General features: G+C 34.4%; 1 protein-coding gene across 1 annotated transcript in view; it reads left to right on the plus strand.

Moving 5' to 3' along the window:
* The first annotated feature begins 5157 nt into the window (after positions 1-5157).
* LOC144450418 (cyclin-dependent kinase 14-like) overlaps positions 5158-19598 on the plus strand; it is a 138372-nt gene continuing 123931 nt past the window's right edge. The window contains exons 1-3 of the mRNA XM_078141014.1: positions 5158-5330; positions 5862-5951; positions 10186-10241. Coding sequence (XP_077997140.1) covers positions 5273-5330; positions 5862-5951; positions 10186-10241 — 204 coding nt within the window. The 5' untranslated portion in view covers positions 5158-5272. The remainder of the gene's footprint in view (positions 5331-5861; positions 5952-10185; positions 10242-19598) is intronic.

Below are 19598 nucleotides of genomic sequence, written 5' to 3' on the forward strand. Positions count from 1 at the left end.
TATTAGTTATCTTACATAATTATAATCTTTATTACTCATATATTGAATCTCTACTCAGTTTATTGCAACTCTGTTATTATTTGGACATAAATTATATATATTGTGGTTGGCTATATAAGAACTATTTTGTACAATTTGTAAATACAAAGCTTTGAAATATTTTTGCTCAGGTAAGGTGTTTTATTGTTATCGTTTTTATCGCTGCGGATATTTTTAGTTCAAAGTTTGGAAAAGCTAGATTTTAGAAGCCGCAAAATCCATGACTTTTTGTGAAATTGCAAAGGGTAGGCTGCAGGGTGGCTATTTATTTTTTGTCTTTTGTTAGACACTTTGCCAGGTGTGTTTGGATTTAGAATACTGTACAAGTGTATTTTTGTGAGATGTTTTTTTGTACGTTAAACAGCAATGCTTAAAGGGGTATAGGAGAAGCTTTTATGGTTTTGGGGTAATATTAAAGTGGCATGAGCTGAGTTTATAAACTTTTCTCTCGGGTGAAAATACTTTAATAATAACCTTGATTACACTGTTTTAAAATGCTTTCAATGTCAATACATGCTTTCTATTGTCTTCTGGCATTATTGAAACAGTTATTTGCATACTAGGAGTTTCCTGAACATTTTTGATACGTTGGATAAATTACGTCTTCGGATCGTTTATAAATCGAATCTTGATACCAGGAAGAAACTTTTCATTATAGCGCCCTCACAGGCTGTCTAACGCCCTCACAGGCTGTCTGTGTGCCACTGACTGCAGAAAAAGTAATTTGAACTGTGATGACAATCATTTCGAAATCTTTCAATTTTTCACTTTTGAAGTAGGACAAATGAAATAAAATATAGTAAAACTAGGCAGTAACATGTTCATCAGCTTTGTAGATCAAATGACTAATAGTGGTCAGTGAGCTGCAATTGTCATTCTGATAGAGTAGCATTGAACAAGACCGATCGAAAGCTCAAGCTGAAAACGTGAACTACTTATGTCTTATAGTCTATGTATTCAGTTTTATTATTGCTGAACCAGAAGTATACAGCTCTATGGTGGAAAAAAACCCCAGATTTGCCAGAAATATTGACAATTTTTTGTATAACAATTTTCAGCATTGGCAGTCACCATACAGCTCCATTTAACATAAACGTGAATTATTCATTGATACACCCCTTGAATCCAAGCAGTAAAGTTTGTCACTCACACCACTTGACATAAATCAAATTGTTTATTAAAATACCCTCAGAAAGAAAAGAAGCAAAAGTTGACCTTTGACCTTCAAAGTAACCATAGTAACCATAGTACCTGGTACTGTATTATGCTACATTACTGTTTATGCCTACATGACTTCTACAAATGTGACATTGTTCTTACTAAGTTTTGTTGTGTAAAAATAAAATGTGCATTTATATCCTGGTTTAGGTTAGAATATAGAGTGTATGATATAAAAACTCCAACATAATGACAAACCAACCAATGGTGTTAAGTGATTGTACACTAAATTGTAATTTTGTTGTTATAGGTGGTAGGAAAGAATTGAATCGTGTATTCTGTAAACGGACCCTTTCCAAGGTATAGAGGGCAGTGTTCTATTGTGATATCATTGGAAACATTGTGTTCATAAGAAAATAATTGTACTTAGGATGAGTTTTGTTGTGCAAGTTGCTTTAATATGTTTTAAGAAAAGTGCATGGTATGTATGGAATGTAAACAGCGCCCTCTATGGCATGAGTTGGTTTTACTTTGTTTTCCATCGTTTTGTCCGTACATTTGACTTAGTTTGATTGTGTGTGAACTCTAACCTGTGCAATACTCAAACATTTCCAATACTTTCTAGAATACATCCTCATTTTAAGAAAAAAACATTTTTCTTCTGCGTGGTATCTTTTAATAAATTATTTAAAAAAAAGTCCACGAAGTAGCCTGCAGATGTGAAATTTGAGACTGTCGGTAGTACTCGGAGTTTATTTAAAATTTATTGTAGAATGCATTCTTGAAGTAAAAAGTGGTGGGGGGGGGGGATGCTTGAGTACCTCCATACTTTGCATGTTTTTATTCAGACAATTTTGTGTTATTTGCCGGTTTTGAGAAGGAGCTGAGCTGGCAAACTTTTAATGTGTACTTATTAGCTGTACTGTAATATCGTTGCACACGTATTGCCATGCTCTATAACTTAGTACTGATGAGGGAAATCATTCAAGATTTACACATTTTCTCACACACTCAACCTAATGTTTCCTTGAGACTACAGATAAATCTTGAACTGCTGTAGATAGTAATCCGCAACCATAGACAGTTAGTGGAGGGTCTATGCCATAATCCATAAGAAAACATAATCTGACCTCTGACCTTTGACACTTACCTCACTCAAGTTGAATCTCCAAATAAATTTCAACTAATTTTATCAGTCAAACTTTACACGTAACAGGAAGTTCAAATTCTATATTTTCTGCAAACTTTACATAATATTAATGAATACAGTTTTAAGGCATGTACACATCTCGGCAAAAAACTGGGATGGGAAAGAATTTCTAAACATATTTAGTGTGCCATAACAGGGAAACTAGTTATATTAGAGGTAGATTGTGTTTGCTTGTATTTGCTGTAATATATTTTGAAAAATAAAATATTAATATTACATTTTAGAAAAGTGGTTCATTTTCTTAATTTTCATGTATATGTTTGAAGTGAGAGAGAGAGAAAGAGAGAGAGAGAGAGAGAGAGAGAGAGAGAGAGAGAGAGAGAGAGAGAGAGAGAGAGAGAGAGAGAGAGAGAGAGAGAGAGAGAGAGAGAGAGAGAGAGAGATAGCGGTCGTGTATGCACATAATCACAGGGTAGTGTGATGTTGCTAGGTGCATCATAAGGAATCCACCATATCTGATTTTCTGCAATTCGTCACAAGTTCCTTATCATGTGAACTGCCCATTGTACATACTCATAGTTGCTAGCCTCGTTGCATGAAAGGAATTGATCACCAAATTGTCTTGTGTAGCCTGACTTTAGATGGTTGTCAGAATCCAGTGTATAATTTTTCTTCTGATGCAGCAAACAGCTGTAAAGCACCCTGTGGTTTTACAACAGTGGGTAAGTTAGACTAAGACATGTTGTGTCAGTCAGCCCTCACTGGCCTCTGTGAGAGAGGTTGACTAATGTGTGAGGGCGCCCTGTCATGACGTACCTGACAGATTATGGGTATAGGTTTGTTCAGTCTAGATGCTGTCCATGACTTCAAATCTCAAGATCTCTCTCCACTCTGTCTACCGCAATGGAAAATCATGACCCACAACTTGTTTATGTAAATTAGTAAACCCCCAACTATTAGAAAGATGTAAGCAATGTATAAGTAGCATCCTGATCAGAATAATATTACATAACTGACCCCAATACACACTAACTTATCATTTGCTTAGAATTCTGTGATTGATAAACAAAGACATGATGTTTTGAGGATGGCTTCATTTGAATTTAAAATTTCATCTCAGGATCTCATTGAGCTAGTCTTGATAAGATATTGGAAGCTGTGGATAACCTATCGACTAGTGTGCTTTCAGAGTACAAACGCTGCCACTAAAATAAGCCATTGTATGGACCATCAATACAACCACCCAACAACTAATACTACACCAGCACAGCCATGCACCAATACTACCAACATTAATGTTGGGATATCAATGGTGAATTAAAGCTACAATAGCTGCTACTGGAATGTTTTTTTTTTTAAAAAAAACCCCAAAACCCAGTTTTGTTAGATAAAATGGCTTAATCATAATATCATACACCCTGCACAGTATTAAACCACTTTTAGGTATTGTGTATCTGTACACAGAGCATTTGTGCAGTAAATCCAATAAAAATTGATTTTTGGGTCATACCCTAAAATCATTGCCCTGAATGCTATCCTGATTTCAACCTATCACTATGGATAAAATAGACCTCTAATTAACATATACAGTGTCTAATCATTGTTATTTTGATTGTCTGATGAAAAATTAATGTCCCAGTAACAGCTAGTGCAGCTTTAACAAGTTATAACCTTTGACCTCACACAGTGTTCTCTTTCTGGCAGCATTTACCATAAATTTACCAAATGTATGCATGATGTATGTTCATAAACATGTGAACTGTTTTCCCCTTCATCTAAAGGATTATCCTGAATTAACCCTAGCTTACCAGATGTAAAAGTAATTACGAAAATATTGAAAGAATGTGTACGATGTGTTGTCACTGACTCATAGGCTGTTTTCGGAACCCAGTAGCTGCAACAGAGTATACCATTTCAGTCATCCCAGACACTTGGCTGTCAGGTTGATAGCATTGTGAGTACATCATTATCACAAGTCAAGTTTCTGGTATGTTTACAATGAAACAATATACATTAGATTATGCAATGGTTTCTGAAGATAAGTATAAGCAATTAACATTCTGTGATGACGTTGCTATCTATTGATGTGTTACCAGGTACAATCATAAATATGGGATCTATAAAAGGTTTAGTTTCATTTGAAAAGAAGCAGTATTGCCAAGGTTACGATGACTTTGTTTCCATTTTCCGACTGGCTCATATAAATTTCATAATAATATGCATTATCATACATACGCCATCTAGAATGTTTAATTTACCATAAAATGCAGTAATTGCTATCCGGATATTTCAACCATTACAAACAATTTTGGTCTGTTTTGCCGAGCTGATAGCTTGATGATAGCGCCACCAACCAGACATGAATATAATCTTTTGTTTTTACGAGTGTCAAAACATTATGTTATCGACTTTCGACATTTGATTTGAGGGCACAGACAAGGAATAAATAAATCCCCCCACTCTGTTTCTGTGGGCAACGAAGGTTCCTATGCTGTTGTCTATGTCAGAGCTGCGAAGCTATGACCGTTTTACTTGTTCACACCACTTTTAATAATATCAGAAATGATTCAAACTTGTTTTACTAATAGTGTAGTAAAAACTATCCCATCATTTCTCCCCTCAGTATCGATTTATACTATTATTCTCACGTAGGCAAGTTCTACGATTCACACAATGAAATTCAATTAGGGGCAAAGTAGACGTACTAGTGTGTGTAAATTCTGAAAGCAGCCAATTATAGCGATGACGTAATTGATAGCAAAGTTTTCTAAATCTACATAAATTATGTTAATAAGAAAGATGGCGCCCTAGATTCAAAAGGAAGTTTGACTATGTCTCACTGTGTTTAAGTGTTTTCCACATGTTCGTTGGAGTTTTTCGTCTCTCTTGAGTCACCGTTTCATCTTTATTGGTTTGGAGATAGCCATGTCGACCGAGTTACTGGCTACTTGTGGGAAACTCGCCGAACTTTCGGCAAAGGAAGGTAATGGCTATTTGATGCGACGGGATCCAGGAAGTGGACGTAATCATACTGTCGCCTTGTGTGGTAGATTTGTCATGTTTTAGGATTACTCTCTCCAATTTTATATTTTCCTATGCCCCACTCTCGATAATCTGTGAGCACACGTCCTAATTGGTCGGAAAAAACAACTTGGTGCTATATAAAACCATTTTGTCAAAACGAAATTAAAAAAATAACGGTGAAAGGTGTGAAAAGGCATTTCATTATCCATTTATCATGTCTTGCATCCGATCATAGCTGCATTGTTTATGTTTTCACACGACAGCTATTTTTATTTAGATAAAGCTGTCGTTTCTAATTATTCACAGACAACGACTTGTGATTTTGATAAAGTGCTCAGTCAGTGTGCGTGACGACTTCGCTGAGTTTTTTATGTACAATGTATCGGATGTTTTCTTGACAATTGAATTACCACTTTTAGTACCCCAGTTTATTTACGAACTGTCGTCAGCTTAAATTCTGAATATCGGGGGATATATTTTTCTTCTACAGAAATTACAAAAGATACGAAAGAAAAACCTACCAAATCTAGCAGAATCAAGAAAATAAAACGAAGGCTGTCGCTAGGGTTCAAGAGATTTCGTAAGTAAACACATGTTCGTAATTTGCAACATGAGTCGATGTGTGTTGACGTATGTATATAATATTTGGCCAACCCGTTTGTTTATCTCAGTGAACGAGGTCGGTGGTGCAACGTCGTTTGTGAAGTAAAGTCTCCCAGTCAAGGCCACGTGTAAAACTTCAAGGAAAGGCGTGTCTCGTTTTACATTCAAAGAAGATAAACATGATAAAACTAAGCGAGTGTGTGCACTGAATTACACATGTTGTGAATCACCGTGTTGCTAAGGGCATAACGATATGGGGTTTTGGATATTCATAGTTTCTTCAAAGTACTGTTTCCGGATTTCCAGGCTTGGACAACATACATCACACGCAGAACGCCACACTTCTCTTGGTTGAAAGTCCCGGTTGATTGAAAGTCGATCATTCTCAATATTCAACCCAGTGTACATATTTACAAATATTAAACCTTATTTCAATGTGAGCTGTCAAATAAATCATTTATTAAATAATTTTTATTTTTCAATAATTTAATCTCGCAAATTAAAAACATGACTTAATTACTGTCTAGGGGTAACATTTTTTTAAATCATATCTGTTTAATAATGGCGTCGCCTTGACTACAAAAAATTAAAATGAATTTCAATATTTATGACTTTCCAAGGTGGCAAAATTCGTATATAGTTAGCAAAAATTTTCACAAAAATAAAAACAATTAGTATTTTCAGTAATTGAGGCAGACACTTTTATTGATTTCAAGATGCAGGTTTCTTAGCTACATGCAGTGATAATTAGTTTTGAATAATTTTTTAGCCAAATATTGTCATTTCTATATTTGACTGTTGTATTTGAGGTATCGTAGCAACATTATGTAATGAAAAGTTTGAGTCAGACTGTAAGAAGTTATTTTATGTGTGGAAATTTTGGTGGAATAGCAATTTCAGGATGTGCGAGGTGCAGTTTAATTGGGCAGACAGTGCAAGGGGGGAAGTAGACACTACTTGTATCTTATCCGTTTGGTTTGTTGTAGACACCCTTTCATGACAGCTGAATATAGCACCATGATGACTAGTAAAAGTACGATAGCAGAGCTGATTTCTGCTTAAAAAGCTTTTCTCATATTCAGCTAAGCCCCCCCCCCCCCCAAAAAAAAAAAAAAAAAAAAAAAAAAATTGTGTGGTTCCGATTATGCTCAATTTTAGAATAGGTGGGTAGGTAGATATGTCAAGTTCAGGTAGTTGTGTTTTCCATTGTTTTCCATATCGTCTGTGTTATTAGTTTCTTCACATCAGATGTACAGTCATTATAGATTGGAAGATCATCTTTTTAAGTTGATATCAGTTTCCACGTCCACTATTTCTTGCGAGACAATTTTTTGCAATTTTATTTTTTGTCTTGAATGCGTAAAAAAAGTGTAGTATCAGCAGTGAAAAACTAAGTGGGGTCAGGTAACCGGAACCAAATAATTTGAGATATGTCACTGTTTTAGAAATGTAGCCCGTAATTTCTCTGTTTTGCAATGAAATTGTCTCTGGTTGTTGATGCCCAGAAAGTGGAATCGTTTTTCCCCCACAAGTTTTAAAATTGTTATTTTTAGCTAATTTCAATCCGAAAATTTTCAATCGTCTCCGATTATCAGTTTTAGAGAAAGTGAAATTTGTTTTTTTGATAAGATTAAAAAGAAAAATTGTTATTTTATATCCAGAAAGTTAAACATTAGTTATAGATTGTTTTTTGTCAGCTAACTGTTGATGTATTTTTTTAGAAAGTGAAATTTGTTTGTTTACAAGATTTAAAAAAAGAAGCTTATTTAAATATGTAAATTGACCATGAGCGGAAACTGTTTGTTTAATTTCTCATTTTATGGTAGACTCTCTCTGGTTGTTGATTTTTTAAAAAGTGAAAATTTTGTTCATTTACAAATTTGGTATTTTATTTTTATCTCATTTAAATTAAAAACAGTGATAATGAGTGGAAACTATTGTTATTTTGTACAATGGTATTAACACCTTGTTCCCCTCATACAATAACAACAATGCTGTATTATATAATATTTACATAACAAAAGAATGCATTGTGATTTAAATTAACCCAAATGTTTTTTTAAAAAAAACAGTTCATGTCTTGTTGAAAGCCAGTGTTTCAAACCCAGATTCTTGTATAATTGTAATCTTATGAGTTAAAGGCCAAAGTTTCAATCCCAGGTTCTCACATTAGTGTTATCTTATCAGTGAGCCATGAGGATTGCATCTGGGCAAACTATTTCTAGCTTCTTCAAAAAACCTTTTTTTTTTTACACCTAATGTTGAATCCATTTTTCAAAATTGGCCTTTAAGGGATAATCCAGCCTGCTTAAGTTATATTTATTTGGTTTGTGAAAGTCCACTGGGATCTAGTTTTGATCCAACTGTGAAAATTATTCCCACTCGGTTATTTCTCTAATCATCTGATATATATATTATTGGCAATAAGACGTTGTATACCATGTGGAGATGAAAAATAACAAACCATCATACTTCCTGTATACTGTACAAGACAAGTGAAATATTACTATTAAGTGAAATATACATTCCACAAAGACAACTCCGCTCTTCCTCAGATTCTCATCTTCTTTGTATTCCAAGGGTTTCCACAAAGACTTTTTTCGAGAGATCTTTCTCTCACGTTGGCCCTACTTTATGGAACCATCTCCATTTCGATCTTCGTCACTCCAAGTCTCTTACATCCTTCCCCGTTCTCTCTAGACCTATCTCTTAAAACATTAGTCTCAGCCTTCTTCAATTACCTAGTATCCAGTGTCTGTGAATCCATATTTCCTTTTACCATAGACTAATTTTCCATTTCTGCGCCTCAAGCTCTGCTTACAGAGATTATGCACTCTGTAAATCCACTTTATTGCTATTATTATTAAATATGAAATTGCTTCAGAAAAGACAGTCTTTAAGAGATAGACATTCATGCCACGCTATCAACTAGCTAGGGCTGAACAACACAACATATCTTATAGTCTATGGACAATGATAAAGTTGAGATACTTGTCGGTGGCCAAGTGGTTAAACCGCTTGCCTCTTACCACTGCGGTCGGGGTTCAAACCCCATTCAGGGTTCGATTAAATTTACCACGCTGTAAGTAAGAAGAGTGTTGTTCAGTTTGACTCTACCGAACAACGCAGGTTTTCCCCGGGTACTCCGGTTTCCTCCTGCATTAACACTGAACCCATGAGGGATGGCCCTCACTGGACTTCTTGGGTGACAAGTGTTTAAAGGTGCCTGTAAATGGGCTTTATGCCCGTTGGTTTACCTGAATAAATAAATAAATACACTGCAGTAAATGGGTTGGTATAATAGAGAAAGTAAAATAATGAATTATTTACACCTGAAACCAAATGAAATGTAATACTATACTGACACAAAGTTGTCTCTGAAAACCATGAAATGCCAAAAAAAAATCCATCGGAATAAGGTTGGGTGTTTAAAACCACAGCTTAAGGAGCCAAACTTCTGTCATCAGATTTAAAGCACCTATTGCTACATTTCCAGTGCCTGGGTTCATCATACTAGTAAGCTCATTTCCAGTACGATATTTGGACAAAATTATACTTTTATTGTTCATCATGCAGAGCTTAAAGTGCAACTCACTCTCACAGTCGACATCTTTACTGAAGCACATAGTATGTATTTGAATGTACTTTTATACATTGTAAATGTGTATTAAAACATCATAGCCCAGTTCAACCGTTACCTGGAGCTATGGGGTGTGGTGGTGATGATTGGGGGTGTGGGGTACTTTTGAACAGTGCCTTGACATCCTTGATACTGTATTTTAAGTTAAAGGGTCTTACCCTTTCGTAACTCCTTACACATCACAGACTCATTCATTTGATTAGGAATAGTGCATTCTTTAGTCTTTTTTTTTCTTTATTAAGTCTGATTATGGATTAGCATGTATGAATAGTGGGCTGTTTGCATCATAAATCAAATGTCTTGACAATACCGTTCTGAGATATGTCAGTTTTGCATCTTTCTGCTAAGAAAATTAAAACTTATATCAGTGAAGTAATACATATCTGAATATCACATATCAAAGACTTCATTTGCATACGATACTTCTCAGTTTACAGATAGCCAGAATATTTTTTGAAAATTGTAACAGATTTGTCTGTACCATTGCTACCAGATTATCATAAAATGGACGTAAAAATGCTGAATTGAATATGTGTTGGGAGTTTTTTTTTCTGAATTTGTTTTTCTGTAGCACCAAGTAAAGATCATTCAAGTTGTGGTACAGAAGACAGTGGCAAGAAGGCAGAGGTAAGATAAATTTGATTAATTATATTAGCTTTCCCCCTCTCCATTATGATGCTGCTAAACTTTATAGTAACGTCACAAACATGGTGGAGGGGAGGGGGAGTGAGGTGTTCATAGTGTTTGGGTCAGACATGGATGTACACAAAAAAAAGCCTTCTGATTGCTACCTATATGTAGCATAATGTGATTTATATCCACGTACTGGTTTTAACTAATGCTATGAACATCTAAAGCACGTACCATAGTCTAGTTATTGATTCTCCTGCGTTTTTTACCCAGGAGGTTCAGTTCTGTGTCAACACCTTTACTAGTCTCTGAGAATGAAGTGACATAATAGCCCACATGTAGAGAAAATTCAGGATGTTTCCTAAATTTGGGAGACTCCCTTGAGATGTCGCTAGTCAGATTGAGTTAAAAGTCAACTGTCGTAATACAGTCTTTCAAAACATTCATCATTTTAAGATTCAGGAAGCATTCTAGTTGCCTTAAACAGTCTATGTACAAGTGGTTGTGTCATGATTTGTGATCTGTATGCAAATCATAGGCAGTCCTTACATTCATAATCATAAACTTGGTGTGGCAAAATGTTTTTTTTCCTTTGAAAAAAACAAGAATTTCCACTATCCTACCCCTAAATGTGATAACATGTGAGTTAAATGTATGCAAGCATATATACATTTTTGTTTACTTTGTTTGGAAGAGAAAGAATCCTTCACTATTGTACACATACATGTGATAAATTACACAAGAGATAAATGAATGAAAGCATATATTTTTTCATTTTTGATGTAAGAAAAAATAAGTTATCTTATCCTATGCATAATTAATTTAACACCAGCACTTAATCTTTTGAAGCATTTATTTTTTTCGTTGTTTGTCTTTGTAAGAAAAATAAGTATTCACTATCTTTCATATAAATGTGATAACACAGGATACATTTTCATTTGTAAGAAAAAAGGAATTTTTACTACTTTGCATATATATATATATATATATATATATACACACACATACACACATGTATATATATATATATATATATATATATATATATATATATATATATATATATATATATATATATATATATATATATATATATATATAACTCGGTGAGTATCAATCTGCTATAAGACAGTGCTCTATACCGCAGTGGCAGAGCGTAATAGTTTTCCAAAACTATATATATATATATATGCAGATACATAAGATACATATATATATGTATGCATATATATATATAAATAGATAGATAGATAGATAGATAGATAGATAGATAGATAGATAGATAGATATAGATAATGCCAGCACTCAAGTGTATAAAAGGCTATGTTATTCTCACCACATTTTGAATATAATAACAAGGTATTTGATTATAAGACTCTTATGGAGCTTGATAAATTACATAATTGTGGGTAAAATGGGTAACCATGACAACATGCTAGCGTATATAATATGATAAATGGGCAAGAGATGAATAATTTAACTTTTTTTGAGTAGATTGTAAAATTATTCAAATCGTAATCACCTGCTGTTATACAATGGTTAAAATTGAATTTTTTTTATTGCAAGTCTTGGCAAATACATTAATCTTAATTAGGTAAATGTAGGAATAACAAAGTACACATTTTTCTTGAGTGTTTTTTCAGGTTTCTCCGTTGTCAATTTTTCTTGTGTGTTTTTCAGGTTTCTCTGTTGTCAATTTATAGACATTGGTTGATAAGCTTGACGAGAGGAAAAATTTTATTTACAAAAAACTCTTTTTTATAGTTAACAACCACTGTGTTATAACGAGGACTCCAGTCTTGTGATGTGAGAAAGCAGGTCAAATCTACCTGAGTTTTCCTGTTATTTTACTGGGGTTCCCTACCAGTGTTTTTGTTAAGGGCAGTTAGTAAGCAGGTCAAATCTACCTGAGTTCCCCTGTCATTTTACCAGGGTTCCCTACCAGTGTTTTTGTTAAGAGCAGTTAGTAAGCAGCTCAAATCTACCTGAGTTCTCCTGTCATTTTACTGGAGTTCCCCATCAAATTCATGGTAAATTGTATTGGAAACTATGCCAGTTTTACAATATTCTCCCTTTTTGTTACCAGGGTTACCCAACCTTAGCAAAAACACTGCAGTAGTTTGTCTTAAAGAGCAGAAGTCCAAAACATTTCTTGTGTGGTTTGCAGGTTTCTTTGTTGTGACTTCAATGATTATATTATCTAGATTTCAGTTTCGTGATGTCAGAAATTGATAATATTTGGGAAAGTATAGTTCGTCTTAAAGATTTCAGAAATCCAAATATTTCTTGTGTGGTTTACAGGTTTTTCCCTTCTCATTCTTGAAAATCTGTGATAAGCGTGAAAAAGATGGACAAATTACATTAAAATTCGTTTCCATAACTACAGTGATTATGATATAAGGAGATCTCATGTTTTGTGAAATGAGAAAAATCTCAATATGTATTCTCTCATAGAAAACCATACTTCAGAATAGATGAATGATTTGTTATTTTTTCAAATCAGAAATGAATAGTCATCCATCTTGTACTGCATGGATTCTTCACCAACGGGCTCTGCTGTGTGTCAAAAGAGAGAGCCTTTGCAAAAAGTACTGTTAAATATTTCATGAAATATATTAGTTTGAAAGGCTTACGCTTTGAAAGGTTAAGAATAGTGTATGATAAACAGAGATTATAACTAAGCATTCACCGATCTTGTAGACATCTCACTTTTCATCAATTATTATTTTCCAAACTATTGATTGAGATAAAATGACTTTGCATTTTGAATTGATGTATTCTTCTGTATGTTTTTATCTCTGAAGGCAATAAATATTTCATGTGTATGTATGTATGCAATATGGTTAATCTATTAAATTTTATGTGAAGTTAATGCAAAAATATGAATAATGATATAAATATTATGGGATATAGTAAAAATGGATCATTTTCACGTTTGAAAAACTTTTTGTATCCCCAAAAATGTAGATTTTCACTACTCATCTAGCGACTCAGTGACAAGGGCCCCTTAGATCACTCTTATTTTCATATGAGTCGCTAGACAAGTAGTGACAACCCCTTATAAGTCACGAGTATTTTCTGGCTGAATGAAGAAAAATATTGGAGAATAACATAATTATACCATCACCAGTAATCTAAGCAAAAATCAGGGAATTTAATGGCAATTTTAAGCATTTTGACTCATATTTTGAACACAGCAGAACCAGACACGCGTTATTTGACATTCAGAGTGCTGAGCAGAAATCACATTGAGTCAATGCCCTGTCACGGTCCTCGCAATGCTTTGTTTTAATTAATCTAGAATGAAGTGAAGAAACTGTATGCGTGTTAGATAAGGTGTATTGATACCGTTAATATTGTGTGTAGGTAGGTGATACTGATGCAGTGTCAAGGTAAATATTGATGTGAGATTTTAAAAAAAAATTCACCTTTAACTGTTATTGGAAAATTGATACGATATATTACTAGTATTATTATTTTTACTCATGTGGATAAACATATTTTTAAAACAGTACAGTTGTGCTACAACGCCATTGGCATTATTTGTAAATGCCAGGTGATGTGGGGACTTATTACAATTCTCAGGTTTAGATATCGATTGTATTGTGTTTTGTTACAGTGGTATGATAGACATTGATGTGCAACTTTTAATTATACCATGCTCTGGCCAAGTTGAACAAAAAATATGGAATTTATCCCCTGGTCATTCCATGTCACAACACATGTTGACGTCCTTGGTTCTGTTGTTATCAAAATACGAGTCAAAACATTCAAAAGTGCGCTGCTTTTCCTAATTTTTCTTTGATATTACTGTCGCTTCTATAATTATATTATTCCCCAATATTTTTGTTCATTCAGCTGGAAAATACTTGTCACCTAGGGGGGTTTTGTCATGATGAGTTGCTGAACAAGTCGTAACAAAGCCCCATAGGTCACTCATAATTTCCTTGGCTGAACGAAGAAAAATACTGGGGATAATATCTATGAGTGCTTCTCAGTCTTAAATATACCCATGTAAAATGAGTGCTTCTGTCTTAAATATACCCATGTAAAATGTACTGTGTTTAAAATGATACAGGTAAAATATTCTACATTGATGCAGACCTTGACTGGAATTCTGAACATTAGATATTGATAGGAAATGTGTTGATTATTATAACTGGTAAAATATTGGAACTTTTATTCTGCACGTCCAGTTGTGGCTGCCGACTTTGTCAATATGTGATGTAATGTAATATGAAATGTATTGTGTTTGAAATGATATTGATACAGGTAAAATATTATGATGAACAATGACATGGGCCGTAACTCTTAGATATCAATTTGAGATGGTGTTGTGTTTAAATATAAGAGGTAAAATATTATGATGGACATTTATGTGCAATTTTTAACTGCATTTCGTAAGTTTCAGATGTCAATATAAAATGTGTTGTGTTTAATGAGTAAAATACGTAAATTATTATGATAGAGATTTGTGTTTTAGGTGTCAATATAGAATGTATCGTGTTTAACGATAATCCTCCATGTGATGCATCTAAGCTTTGTATTCACTGATGCATGTTATGTTTACTGATGTAGTTCTGTTCTTGCTGAGGCAGCTCTGATCTCATACTGTAGCTGTGTTCTTGCTGATGCAGCTCTGATCTCACACTGTAGCTGTGTTTTTGCTGTCGCAGCTCTGATCTTATACTGTAGCTGTGTTCTTGCTGATGCAGCTCTGATCTCACACTAGCTGTGTTTTTGCTGTCGCAGCTCTGATCTCGCACTGTAGCTGTGTTTTTGCTGAGGCAGCTCTGATCTCACAGTGTAGCTGTGTTTTTGCTGAGGCAGCTCTGATCTCACAGTGCAGCTGTGTTCTTGCTGATGCAGCTCTGATCTCACGCTGTAGCTGTGTTTTTGCTGAGGCAGCTCTGATCTCACAGTGTAGCTGTGTTCTTGCTGATGCAGCTCTGATCTCACAGTGTAGCTGTGTTTTTGCTGGCGCAGCTCTGATCTCATACTGTAGCTGTGTTTTCATTGTCGCAGCTCTGATCTCACACTGTAGCTGTGTTCTTGCTGATGCAGCTCTGATCTCATACTGTAGCTGTGTTTTTGCTGATGCAGCTCTGATCTCACAGTGTAGCTGTGTTCTTGCTGGCGCAGCTCTGATCTCACACTGTAGCTGTGTTTTCATTGTCGCAGCTCTGATCTCATACTGTAGCTGTGTTTTTGCTGTCGCAGCTCTGATCTCACAGTGTAGCTGTGTTCTTGCTGATGCAGCTCTGATCTCATACTGTAGCTGTGTTTTTGCTGATGCAGCTCTGATCTCGGTGTAGCTGTGTTTTTGCTGGCACAGCTCTGATCTCATACTGTAGCTGTGTTTTTGCTGATGCAGCTCTGATCTCACACTAGCTGTGTTTTTGCTGTCGTAGCTCTGATCTCACACTAGCTGTGTTTTTGCTGTCGCAGCTCTGATCTCACACTGTAGCTGTGTTTTTGCTGTCGCAGCTCTGATCTCACACTGTAGCTGTGTTTTTGCTGTCGTAGCTCTGATCTCATACTGTAGCTGTGTTTTTGCTGTCGCAGCTCTGATCTCACACTGTAGCTGTGTTTTTGCTGTCGCAGCTCTGGTCTCATACTGTAGCTGTGTTTTTGCTGTCGCAGCTCTGGTCTCATACTGTAGTTGTGTTTTTGCTGTCGCAGCTCTGATCTCATACTGTAGCTGTGTTTTTGCTGATGCAGCTCTGATCTCACACTGTAGCTGTGTTTTTGCTGTCGCAGCTCTGATCTCACACTGTAGCTGTGTTTTTGCTGTCGTAGCTCTGATCTCACACTAGCTGTGTTTTTGCTGGCACAGTTCTACATCTAATCTCAGGCCATACAAATACAAAAGTTGTTTGGTTCCAGTAGTCTGACCCAACCTACTCTCTTACTGCCGACCCTAAACTTTTTTTTTAGGAAATTCCAAAAAAATATTGAAAAATTGAAAGACATGGGAGAAATATTGAGATTTGATGACATTATCGTCTTGTGATCAAAACAACATGACAGAATTCAGTGTAGCACACAATGTCGTCTGCATATCATACAGAAAGTGTGAACATATTGCTGAGAAATCTCTGTGGACCTCTACATTCATTTTAACAACCTGAACCAGACCAAACATTTGTTTTTAAATAAAAAATTTCCTACCTACACACCTATTTCAAAATTTTAGTTTTGAAATTGAGCATTATTGGAAGCACGCAATTTGTTCCTTTGGCCTCACACAGAAATATGACTTTGCAGTTTTATTGAGAAAGACAAGCTAATCAGTAAATGTCTGGGTACACAGTAGTACATGTATATTTGTAGAAACTAATTCAGTTACTGTTAACAAACCTCTGTGTGGGTGATACTATGCAAATATTTTAAGTTTTCTAACAAGAAAATAAGGGTTAGACCCTTGAATATACTTGAAACGTAATATGCTGCTCCCAGTCATGCGAAAAGTCTAATCTCACCGTTCCATGATTTTAACTAATATTGGGGACATATGTTGTCTTTTTGATAATTAGATGGAACGACAGATAAGTAATAATGTCATTCAAATACACAAAGGTCGTGTTTCGGTCATCCATGAACAAATGACATGTTGCCATGGCAACCAAATTTAATATCATTTACTAGTCGATTACAAAATATTTTATTAATTTTGGAGTGCACATTTTCTTGGAATTTTTTCATAGTATTGTACAGATATAAATTTTTAAAATCGTTTTTTTCAGATGTAATGTGGCAGACATCACATACGACTTTTACTAACTTGCAGGCGAAAGATAAAAAATATCTTTCCGTGATGTATAAATAGATACATATTTTTTATTCTTTGTCGTAGACCCCTTGCTTACGGTGTTAGAGTCACACTATTGGAAACGTCGAAATTTTTACTGAAGATGAATTCTTGCTTATTGTGTGGGAAGCCAAAAATGTGAAAATAAGTAGTGACTAAAATGTCGTCTTGTACATGAACACAATGCAACAGGCTCAGTAATTTCTCAAAATTAGTCTTTAGGAACTAGTTGAAGAGTGTAAGGTGGTAAAATTTTCTAGAGTGAAAAAGTCGTGTTGTGCAACACACTACTATACCGTCCAGATAAATGAAATTAGTACTTGCTATGTAGAGAGTGTTGTGTTGTAACTTGTATGCTGTAAAACTGGACATTTTCAGTTATTTCGCGGGACGACAAAAATGCAAAAATAAGTTGTGTGACAATATTGCCTTCTTTGTTCGTGAGCAAAATGTACCAATCTGGAAATTAGTAAAAATACGTCTTTGAGAACTAGCTGAAGACTATAAGTTGCTCAGTGTCAGATACAAATTACATGCTCAGTGTCGGACACAAATTAGATGCTCAATGTCAGATTCAAATAAGTTGTCAGACACAAATTAGATGCTCAGTGTTGGACACAAATTAGATGCTCAGTGTCAGACATAAATAAAATCGCAAAATTTTCTAGTAGCGAAAATATGTAGTTTTACAGTATGTGCATAGTGAATTTAGGCATATACGTCAGAAAATAATTTATTTTAGTGATGATTGTTCTCGATTCTTTAATTATTAATAAAAAAATTACATCAAATCTAGACAAATTGCTTTTGTAAATTACATAACGATAAAAAATAAATGAGGCGTAGACTCTATTATACTCTTTTTAGAATTTTCTACTGAAATTTGAATACATGTAGCTCGAAGGCAAAAGTGACGACAGTTATACTGCAAAAAAACGAAAACTGCATTATATGTAACTAAGTTTAAATTGGAAATTTTTGCTCTTTAAGAGATGGGAAAAATGTACAGAATATCAAACTGAAAAAGTAATCTCTGAAAGTGATTTTTTTTCTGTACAATTCGTTTTGGATTGAAACTACATTTGTAACAGCTGGTGTTTATACTTTTAGGTGTGTTTGTTGGTGTATTACCTACATGTACAAGTACTATTAACCTGTGCAGTTCTGAACAGCCTCCCGACAAAAATATTTAACCAAAATTTTTTATTTTGAGGAACTTTTTTGTACATTTTTAGGTAATTTTAGATGCAAATCATTGTTTTACTTCTTTTGTACTTATCGGTTGTAAAATTTTGTTTATTATTTATGGTATTTTTAAAATTTGATGAAAATTTAGTCACCTCATTTTATGACTTGCTTTGTATTGAGGATCAACTATACTCTCTTTATTTTCTATGCAGTGTAGAACATGTTCTCAGCAACTTGAATATTGCATATTATAAGCACACCTCCCTTCTTTCAAATATAACTTTTATTGTTGTTGCGTCTACAACGTGCACTTTGTTCGTTTGCGCCGTATGACTCAAATCCGCCCAAATGATGGTAAAGGTTCTTTAGTATTCTCCGAACAATGCAGCTGTTGTTTTGACTGAAGCCAGTTCACATGGTTCCAGATAGCTTAGTAAAGGTTACATTCTATGTTCGATTGCTATACTTCACTACCTATAGTTGTGTGCAAAAATGTGGCGTCTGAGTTTCTCAAATATTGTTCTCGAAGCATTTTCAAAATGTGACGGTTTTTGAGAAAAATTTTTGACATGAATTTGTTTAGCAATATTATTTCTATGCTTTCAGTGTAAAATTAAGTTGGAATGCACCAAAATTTTTTAAAAACCTCCAAAATTTGTTAAAATAAATTGGTGGGAAAATGGTACAAACAAATTAAACAGATGTTTGTTTACAAGAGAATAAATATCAATAGCAATAAATAGTTAGTCGTAAATTATTTTTAATGAGGCGTTTTATACTCTGAATTTAATAAAGGTTTAATGGGAAACTGTAAGAGGGAATTTGTTGTAGAAAGTAGAACATTCCATTCTGAAATGGTCAAAACAAATAAAGAAGATAAAAGTCACAAGTTAATAGAGAAGTGAACTCTTCAGTCATAGTGTGTAGGTAGAATGATGATATCCAATCTCAAGGTCAAGAACTGTATGCTTTATTGATCTCTGTAAAGTAGAGAGAGTGATACTCTTGCAGTTGTTCACATTTCTTTGATAGGGCAAACTGCCAGAAGGCATATCCTTGTTGAAACGAAAGCCTCTGTGCAGACGTCTTTCCCAGCACAATTATTTAAACAAAGTGTATGGTGTTTTTCTCACAAAAATTTATACTTTTCTTTAAATTTTTTGAAAAATCTCTAGATTTTTTAGATTGAAATTGTAGAAATTAATCGAGCAAAGGATGTAGTTTCAATTTTATTTTGACCTTTTTGCACCAAAATTCTGTGAACAAATTTTTACAAGTGCTTTAAATTTTTGTAAAAACTTTACTTTATTTTAGACAAAGATCATTGATAACATTTCTATAAATTATGTGACGGC

The sequence above is a fragment of the Glandiceps talaboti genome, chromosome 20, assembly GCF_964340395.1.
Source record: "Glandiceps talaboti chromosome 20, keGlaTala1.1, whole genome shotgun sequence".
Lineage (NCBI taxonomy): Eukaryota > Metazoa > Hemichordata > Enteropneusta > Spengelidae > Glandiceps > Glandiceps talaboti.